At 45.0% G+C, this 10,125-nt stretch overlaps 1 protein-coding gene across 12 annotated transcripts in view; it reads left to right on the top strand.

Annotated features, from left to right (window-relative positions):
• Positions 1 to 2,031: 2,031 nt before the first annotated feature.
• Positions 2,032 to 10,125, top strand: part of FERMT2 (FERM domain containing kindlin 2) — a 75,489-nt gene continuing 67,395 nt past the window's right edge. For 6 of the 12 annotated variants that reach the window (XM_070249465.1, XM_070249464.1, XM_070249462.1 and 3 more), the window contains exons 1-2: positions 2,032 to 2,981; positions 4,111 to 4,276. In XM_070249465.1, coding sequence (XP_070105566.1) covers positions 2,757 to 2,981; positions 4,111 to 4,276 — 391 coding nt within the window. In that variant the 5' untranslated portion in view covers positions 2,032 to 2,756. Of the gene's footprint in view, positions 2,982 to 3,629; positions 3,824 to 4,110; positions 4,277 to 10,125 lie in introns of those variants that run through there. The other 6 variants (XM_070249469.1, XM_070249468.1, XM_023627748.2 and 3 more) reach the window with 1 other exon arrangement.

The raw sequence follows: 10,125 nt of genomic DNA, 5'->3' as shown, positions 1-10,125 counted from the left end.
TCTCCTATCCCTCAACCTCCCTTTCTTTCAAACCCAGTGGTTATATTTTTTTTATTAACCTCTTAGAAATTCAAAGCACAGTTTAAGTGGGTTCAGAGAAAAAGCTAAAGTCAACCTGCAGATTACCAAGCCCGAGGGCTGCATTTGATGGCAGATCTGTGAGGTATCATTTGGTCTAAATCTAAGTCCAGTGCTTAGTACCTTATTTGGATATTGCTGCTTTCACTGCTTGAGCTGTTCTTCCAAACACTGGAGTTCTCGGCTCCTTTTCAGTATGATGTAAGTTCCATAAGTATTGCATTGTCTTAGAGGTTCCAGTGGGGGATTTCAGATAAGATTCCACATCTGAAAACACTGGAAAATATTAGGTGGAAGTAAACATTTAAGAAATGCACTTGAAGGTCTCACTTGATAAACTAGAAAAAAAATCCCAGTTTCAGAGATTCGAGTCTGACTCCTCTTTAATCTTCAAAGCAAGCAACAGCTTGAAATACTCAAAAAGAGGGCCTGAAGGGACCAGCTGCACCCACCCTAATCTAATTATTCTTCCAATGGCACGTAACGGAGGGTCACTGCCTTCCTGTTACTCTGCTCAAATATAAACTGATGATTTTCTAAAGATAGTAAAGTCTCTTATAAAGCTATAATTAAGCTATTTCAGATGTTAAGAAATGAAACTGTTATTTATGATATTAAGCCCCTCTCCCTGTGTCACTAAATGTACGAAACATGGAAGCGGGCAGCAGTGAGAGTAGTAGGCACTGTGGCAGGAGGTTGTTCAGAAAGTAACTCACTGGAGAGAGAGGACAGTTGGCTTCGACAAATTTGTCTGAAGGAAAGAGGCTATTCAGAAAGGACATGGATCTTTTTGGTTCTATAAGGGCTTGTTTGAGAAGCCATAGTTACTCGGAGCTTCTTGGAGCACTTGTGAAGGTCCTTAGGCACAAGTCTTAGCCTCATCCTCAGCTCCATTTTAAATCTCTATCCCTACACCTCCTGCCTTTTTTTTTCTTGTTCTGTGCCATTTATAATGTATGTATCTCACAGTTTATGCATCCTTATACATTGCCATACATCTTTTTGGGATAAGGTGTGGAAATAAACACGTAAAATTTAAAAGCCAGGATTTCTCCAATAATGAGCTTTCTCCGTGGGCAGCCCTGCTCTTTCCTTCACATTTGCGCCGATTTGGTACCAGCATGTTTTCCATTTTCTTTGTGCCAAACTATTTGTAAATTTGTGGGCAATGCAAAGAATTGGAAGTCCCGGCTCTCACAGAACTCATGTTTTACTGAGGGATATTAAAAAAACACAAAATGAAAGTCCTCCCAGGAGTCCAGAAACTGCTCTATCAGCTGTGTCTCTCCTCAAGAATGGAATGGCGTGTGCAGAGAAACGGATGCTCCATGCAGTTTGAGGTGTCGATAGAGAAGTCTTGGGTGCAAAGTGTTGGAATGTGTAGGAAATAAAGAAGAACAGAAGGGAAAAAGATGTCCCATGATCTCAACATACAGACAGCTTCTTAACTTAACTTAACTTAAGCTTCTTGATGTATTTCCTTCCAGTCTTTTTTCTGTGAATAAAGATAAGCTTGTGATTCTACAGCCATATGTACAGTTTTATACAGTTTCTTGCCCTAACAGGCAATTCTCCATTTTATTAAAAACATTTTCCTATATGTTTTCAACACCATGATTTACATAAACATTCCCTCCTCTCCAGACATTCCTATTGCTTCCAAGTGAACTATTTGGAACTCCGATGAGTAGAAATAATTGGAGAATGGGCCGGCCAAGGGGCACAGAGGTTAAGTTCACATGTTGCCGCTTTGGCAGCCCGGGGTTCGCTGGTTCGGATCCCAGGTGTGGACATGGCACCATATGGCAAGCCATGCTGTGGCAGGCATCCCACACATAAAGTAGAGGAAGATGGGCACGGATGTTAGCTCAGGGCCAGTCTTCCTCAGCAAAAAGAGGAGGATTGGTGGAAGATGTTAGCTCAGGGCTAATCTTCCTCAAAGAAAGAAAGAAAGAATTGGAGAGTGAAGAGACTACAAACTCAAGGCATCAATTTCTCCATGATGACTAGCTGAAAATACTCTAGTGGTTTTCCCTATTTTTTGTGCCAAACCTCTGGCATCTGACTAAATTTCTCTACTTTCCTTTCACTTCTTTATGGGTTCCACCCCTTTCTTGAGGCCTCTCTAACCTCGTTTCCCAATTGTGTTGATAAACGATGGGTTATTTGCCTGGTGGGTTCCTCTTCAAAGTGTTTGAGTCTTTTATGGCCCCTGGGATACCTTACTCCTGACCTAAATGTTTTGAGCCATGCTTTTGCCAGCGAGACAGTTTTCCTGGCAAGCTGTTTCCTTACAGAGCGCCCTGGAGAGCGCAGCAGTAGACAGGAAGTGTAAGTAAAGGGGCAAGCAGGACGGTGGTTCTCCATCACTCGTCAGTCCCAACAGGTACAGTTCTTTAGTTTCTCCCTGTACCTGCTGGCACCGTTCCAGAGTTGTTAAAATTCGTTCTAGGTGTGGCTGAGGGCGGGGTAGAGGATGCATATCCATCTAAAGCCTTAGTAGACTGTTAGTTCTAAGTTGCATATGAAAATACACAAATAGGTGCAGTATAAAGAGCTGGAGAGGCTGGAGAAAGTCTCTGAGTAACGCTCACTACACTGAATTTTTTTCCTCAAACAAGAGCATCGTAGGATGCATTTGACTCGCTGGTTGGAGCTTCCGAATGGGTTAAGAGCGCATGCAGACTCTCGGGAGTCCAGTAGGAGTTGCTGATTGTGCCGGACACTGCTTGCAAAGCAATTTTTGTGGTTCACCTCCCTCTGGGCTTTCGCATTCTTTTGTGGGATGTTCATGGAGCTGGCTTGGGCATTTACTTTTTAAAGATTTTGTGCCCCGAGCCCCTCTCTCCAGCTCCCGGAGCGCGACACTTCTCACCGCCCGGAGACTTCTGGACTCGCTCCAGGTGTGGGGAGGAGGCGAGGGGACTTTCTTCCCCCAAAACGACCTTGCCCTGGGAACTTCCTGCGGCCATTTCTCACGGACGAGCCCCCTCCCCCGCCTGGGAGCGCAGACGCCCACCGCCGCCGGGCCTTGCAAAGCCGCAGCCGCGAGCGCCGGAGGGAGTGCCCCGCCGCCCACCCGCGCCCCCCTGCGCCCCCCTGCGCCCCCCTCGCTCCCCTCCTCAGGTCCCGCTGCCGAGAGCCCGGATGTTGGATTCCATCCCTGCGCCGGGTCCTTCATTTCCATAAAAGGGCAGTGGCTCGCCGCGGCCGAGATTGCTGCCGCCGCGGCTCCCCGCCTCCCCCGCACAGCTCCCGCGCCGCCCCGCCCCCAGCCCGGGGGCCACGCGGACCCCCGACGCCCCCCGCCCCCCCGAGCGCGGCCCCCAAGGCGCTCCAGCCCCGAGCGCGGCCCCCGCGGCCCCCCAGCCCCGAGCGCGGCCCCCGCAGCCCCCAGCCCCGAGCGCGGTCCCCGCGGACCCCCACGCCCCGAGCGCGGCCCCCGCAGCCACCCCCCCGCCCCGAGCGCGGCCCCCGCGGACCCCCGCCCTGAGCGCGGCCGCGGGGACGTGGGGGAGGGGCGTGGGCCGCGCGGCCGGGGCGCGGGCGGCGGGGAGGAGGGAGCAGGCGCCCTGCCCGCCGGGCTGGACTGAGGGGCGGGGAGCAGGGGTGGAGCGCGCGGAGGGAGGCGAGGGGCTGCGCGGCCGGACTCCATTAGTCGCTCGGCCGGGAGCAGCGCGTCGCCGGCTGAGGAGGCCCCGGCCCGCCGCCGCGCGAGCCTCTGGCCGGGAGCGCGAGGAGCGCGGTGAGGGCCGGCGGGCCGGGGCGCGCGGCGGCGGGAGGTGCGGGCCGGGGCGGCGCCGCCGGCGGGCGCGGCGCTCGAGGGGCGGGGGCCGCGCGGGCCGCTAGGCGGGGGCGCTGGGCCGGGCGGCGGGCCTGGAGGGGGAGGGCCGCGGGCGCCCCGTCCTGCCCCGCCGCGGCCCAGCTCGGGCGGAGCCCCGGCCTCGCCTCGCGCCGCGCGCGGCCGCTTCGGTGGGCTTTGCCGGCCTGGGGGAGGGACGCTGACGAGATCCGTTTCCTCCGTGCGCGCAGGAAGGAGCCATGGCCCTGGACGGGATCAGGATGCCGGATGGCTGCTACGCGGACGGGACGTGGGAACTGAGCGTGCATGTGACGGACCTGAGCCGCGATGTCACCCTCAGAGTGACCGGGGAGGTGCACATCGGAGGGGTGATGCTCAAGTTGGTGGAGAAGCTCGGTGAGTGCCGGCGGCGACCTTCCGGACGGGGGGAGGGGCGGCCGGCGGTGGGGGAGGGCCGCTTTGGAAATCTGGCTCGGCGTCCCGCAAATACTTCAAGAAAGTAAGAGCTTTCAGTGTTTAAGCAAATGGACCTTTTCCTCTTTGCGTCTTGTTTTGTTTTGTTACTTTCTGAAATATTCATAATGTGGTGATTGCAGCCTCCCCGTTAATAAACTTAATTGCGTAGTTAACGGGAGAAAACACTTAGTTCTTCGCATTAAAAGAAATGGGAGTAGCGCGCAAGAGAACGCGACGGGGGTATCACAGGCTTGCGCTTATCAGCGAATCTTCAAAGGATCTGAAAGTTGGTGACGTTTAGCATGGAGGATGATGCAAAATCTATTTAAGAAGAAACCGTGGTGGAAAATTGCGGCTCCGGCGCCGGTGCGGAGCCTGGTCCTCGCGGGCTGCCCTCTCGGGAAGCTGTGTCGAGCGTTCGGTTTTTCTATTAATGACAAGCTAGTGAAAGAATTTTATGTGGAAAAGAAGACAGGATTAAACTAATTCGAGATTGAGAGTGTTTGCTCGGGTACAAATATATAGCGGATCGATTTTTAACTGACTCAGTTTTAAATATTCAACAAAATGAGGTATAAGAAAGTTTTGCAGTACATATTTTGTTTGTGATGGATAAAAACATTTTCAGCTGAAAGAATCAACTGAAATGATTCACTGGAGGATTTTATCACAAGATAAATGCCCGGAGGACAGTCTTGCTGAGCTTTAATGTGCCTTTTGTGTGTGATGCAGTTCTGATAAGGTGACGTGTGTGGCCTTGTCTTTTTAAGCTCTTTGCGGGGGATCTTGTTGAAACGCAGCATTCGTTGTTTAAGCTACTCTGGAAGAGTGGCGGAGTGGTTTTTGATCAGGAAATGCATTTTTAACCCGGGGATTGTTGTATACTTTCCATATACACTTACCCAAATAGTGCCCCCAAGCAATTTGCAAAATAAGACAGAATTCGTTTCGGTGGACGTTTTTTGTATCCTTGCAGGAAGTTTAATAATTGAAGGACCAAAAAGAAGCTCCTTACAAGACAGCCTCCTGCTTAGGACTCTGCGTTGTTTGACGCTGAGACACAGCCCCGGAAGAGAGCCCTCTGGGAAGCCCCTTGAAAATGAGATTTTGCTGTATTTTTTATACAATTAACTTTTGGTTAACATTGCTCTTAAGTGATTTGACTAAATCAATCGCGGTTTGCAAATATTTGTGAACCTTTTTTGTCCAGCAAGAAAATATCACGTGTAATTGTTGCTGTTTCTTTTGTTTTCAAAGGAAACAATCATTTGCATGCTTTATGCGTGAAAAATGGACCTTATCAATATACTGGTTTCAATAGGAGATATTTCTTATTGTGAGAAAGGAGCTGTTGAAGGTGACTGAGACAACTTCTAGTTCTTGAAAGCCAGTTTTTATCTAATTAAGTAATGGCTTCTGTATTTATATTGCATTGATTAGGACTGTTTGTTACAAAATTACAGGCAGAAATAGAAATACAGAGAATAAACTACTTGCTGACAGAACTGATACTAATTTTAAGTACCTATAAATCTTTTAATGTTGATGCATTTTTAATTTTTTATGCAGTGAAAAGAAGCCCATTAACGTAGGAAATGCTGTGTACCTGGAAACCTTGCATCTATCTTGAACTGAACCAGAACTGACCTTCTTATATTTTGACTTCCAAATAGAAAGTGCTTTTCAGCATAATTCTGACTTTCCTGTTTGGTAAAAGTAGAGCTAAACTGTTGCTCCTGACTTTAGGATTAGGTGCTTTGAATGGAAAGCTGTTTTGTTACCTGTTGGCAAGTAAATAGAGGAGAAATTCAGGAGGGCAGCATTTAGAACTTAGGGACCAGGCCAATCAGATCAGAAAAGAACTTTGTAATTCTTCAGAGTTGCCTAAAATTGGCCTGGTCTGCCTTCTGAAAGCTTAAATTGTGTCATTGAGGGTATTAGAGGGCAGACTGGATGGCTACTTGTCAGTAGCTGAAGTCAAAGCAGCTTGCAGTGTCTAGATGAAAAAAGGAGTAGATGATAATAGGGGTGAGGTGGCACAGGGTCTCATGTCTCAAGGGACTGCAGAGCAGGGCTGGACAATTAGCTGAACCAGGCTGTTGTGGCCTTGGAGCAGTTACGGTGCCACGGCACAGAAGGTATCGCAGCATTCACCTACGTCTTCAAACTCCAGATGCCAGTCTGATAGCCTTATTCTTATAGGAGTGTGTACGAATACCAAAAGATTTGTGTTTGAAGACTGTCTTCCCATGTAATCAGTGATAGCAGTTATTTCCCTTGGGTTGATAGATTCTGTGATGACTCCTCTCCTTGACATTGTGTTCAAATTTTGTGTGTAGTGCATGTGTGGAATTTTCTAGAAAGAGGCCTCTTAGCTTTCATTAGATTCTCAAAGAAGTCTATGAATAATGCTTCCTTAGTATGTGACAGCAACATCTTTGTATTTAGTTAGAATTTTATAAAGAATTTTGCACTTTAGTTAAGGTCGTTAAACCATGGTTCTTAGATTTATGGCTTTAAGTCAAAGATCTGAAAGGTCCCTTTTAAATCTTAGTGTAAAACGCATTTGTCGTTCTGCACTAATATTTTAAAAGAAAATAAAGAGTGTATACCATGAAGAAATGGGCTTTAGGAAATTATATCCTGACGTCACAGAACTTTTTGCATCAGTGACTTAGTCTAGGCTGATACTAGACAAATAGTCTCAACATCAAACCCCTCAGTGTTTAGACCTCATTCAGAAAATGAAAAATTATTTTCACCTTTTTATTTTCTGAAAACCTAGATCAAAAGTTTTAAATAGAATTTCTAAAATTTATTGCAGTTTATGTTAAAAAATTTCAATCCTGTATATGGCTTTTTATTTTAAACAAAAGAGTTAAAATATAAAACATCAGGGATAAGGATTATAAAAATAAGAGACCACAGAATAACATTAGAAAATAATTGTATTAAAAGATAAATTTTCTAAGGAAGAGGCCCAATTTTATGAGATTTCCTGATGTTCCTGTGGAGATCATTGAGAAGTATTAAAACTGTTCTATTCATTAGGGTTCAGAGCTTAGTCACTGTTGAGGATTCTAAATGCCAAAGAGATGCTTTTTTCACTGTATTGTTTTAGTATCACTTTATAAAAATTCTCCTTTTTTTTTTCTCCTGAGGAAGATTCACCCTGAGCTAACATCTGTGCCAGTCTTCCGCTGTCTTGTGTGTGAGCTACCACCACAGCGTGGCTACTGACGAGTGGTGTAGGTCCATGCCGGGAACCAAACCCTGGCATCTGAAGCAGAGCGCACTGAACTTAACCACTGGGCCATTGGGCTGGCCCCTAAAGATTGTCTTTTTAAAGCCATGTACAATTAAATTTTTACCTTCCTGTAAAAATTCGTATTAGTTGGAGAGTGAGGAATTTATTTTAACGTGGAACGTGTAAATGGAAGTCTCCAGTCAATAGGTCAATGAGCTTAGAGGGAGGGACAGATTATGTGGCTTCTGTTTCCTCTAGCTCTGATTCTATGAGTAGAAGAATGTAGAAAGTTGGGTTAGAGCAAGATAAATAATCCAGAGAAAAAATGCAAGTTTGGGGACTCAGGAGTAATTAAAAAGAAATGTATGGGGGCCAGCCCTGTGGCTTAGTGGTTAAGTTCACATGCTCTGCTTTGGCGGTCCAGGGTTTCACAGGTTCAGATCCTGGGTGCAGACATGGCACCGCTCATCAAGCCATGCTGAGGCAGCGTCCCACATAGCACAACTAGAAGGACCCACAACTAAAAAAAATACACAACTGTGTACCAGGGGGCTTTGGGGAGAAAAAGGAAAAATCTTTAAAAAAAAAAAAAGTATATGCCGTAGACTTAGATTTGAGGAATAGGTTTCTGAATGTAGCCTTTAGAAAGAAGTCATCCTTGCTGTAAAGTGTGTCATGTTCTTGCCATAGCAGTGAAATAGAGTACCTTTACGTTGGAGTTTCATGTCAGGATTGAGTTAGGTTGTGAAATTAGCACATGTGACCAAAAAAAATAGGTTTTAATTAAAATTACCCTTAAAAATTCCTTAAAGTGATCATAGATTATGATATACATTCATTCCATCTCACAGAAGTGTAAAACAGCTAGTTTTTCCTTCAAAAACTTAAAAAATAAATTTCTTTAGTTGAGCACCAGATGAAGAAGTTGGCTTGCATTAGGGGCTTTGTTACACAAAAATACTTTAAATTCTAGGATCAGAGCATGGCAAGATGCACACAGGGAGAGAAGCATATGTAACTGGACAGCTCCCTTCTCGTACTTTTGCTTGGTGCTCCATGGGGAAGGTGTGCTTATTTAGTGGAATGGTGTCTAGCCTGTTGAAATCCTGTTTTTCTCCCTGAGTGCTTATGGTTGAATTCATGGAAATAAAATGTCTACATAACGCAACCTCACTGCATTCATAGTGAAATATATTAAAATTATAAGAAAATTTTTAAATCTTTTGAAATAGAGTGGGAGAAACACCTAATGGTGAAATCCTGTATATTAAAGTGAATTACAATTTTAGTTAAATATGTCCTGTCTACCAGCAAGTTTACTCAGTGTTTAGAATACTGTTAATGATCCATAGGAATTGAACATTGAATTTTATCTATTTCTTAGCAAATTTTAAGCTCCTTAAAAATAGAGGACAGCATGTGAATTTTACTAGAATTCTCATAGCACCTAATAAAGTATGGGCTATTCCTTGGATACATTATGTGTTGTTTGCTGCCATGTTTTATACCCTGTTTTAAAAAAAATCAACAAATACCCTTTGATTCCAGCTAGATTTATAAACATAGGCACTGAAAAGACTATGTCTGATAGCTATTGAAAAAAACAGAAAATTTGAAGTTTCACCTTTTATCTTCAACTCTATTTTTTGAAATTTCAGAGTTACAAGTTCAAGAATAATAGTGAACACTGTGTAATCTTCATCTAGATGAGCAGTTAGCATTTCGCCATTTGATTTCTCTGCACACATGTTTTTGAACCATTTGAGTAAGTTGAAGACATGATAACCCTTCATCCCTAAATACTTAAAGTACGTATCACTTAAGAACAAGGACTTTCTCTTACATGTTGCCATTCTCAAATTCAGGAAGTTTGACATTGGTTCAATACTATTGTCTAATATGCATCCATTTTGAAATTTGCCAGTTTTTCCAGTACTGGCCTTTGTTTTTTCCCATCCAGGATCTCATTCCACATTTAATTGTCAAAAAATTGGCCTCTACTTAATCTCCTTTAATATACACAATGGCTGCCGAGTTTGGAACCACAGGAGAGTGTGTAATAAGTGGTTATTACTATTAGATTAATATACGTGTAAAGTAATAGTACCTGTTTGCACACTTTATTGCCACCCTGTAGAGCAGTTCCTTAGCCTTTGTCTCTCAAGACATTGTTTTACCTTTTTTGGTAAGATTCTTTACCAGTGTGAGTTTCACTTTAGAATGATATATGTGTTTTTTTTAAGATTTTATTTTTCCTTTTTCTCCCCAAAGCCCCCCAGTAAATAGTCGTGTCTTTTTAGTTGTGGGTCCTTCTAGTTGTGGCATGTGGGATGCTGCCTCAGCGTGGCTTGATGAGTGATGCCATGTCTGCGCCCAGGATCTGGACCAGAGAAACCCTGGGCCACCAAAGCGGAGCACGCGGACTTAACCACTCAGCCACGGGGTCGGCCCCCAGAATGATATTTTTATAGGTTCTTTTTCAATACTTTATCTTTGAATTTCAGTTTTCTTCTTAGCGTACTATTAGATAAGGTATTGATAA

This window comes from Equus caballus, chromosome 24, assembly GCF_041296265.1.
Source record: "Equus caballus isolate H_3958 breed thoroughbred chromosome 24, TB-T2T, whole genome shotgun sequence".
In the NCBI taxonomy this organism is placed as follows: domain Eukaryota; kingdom Metazoa; phylum Chordata; class Mammalia; order Perissodactyla; family Equidae; genus Equus; species Equus caballus.
Note: the sequence above shows the minus strand (reverse complement) of the source record. Positions and strands in the feature narration are given on the sequence as shown.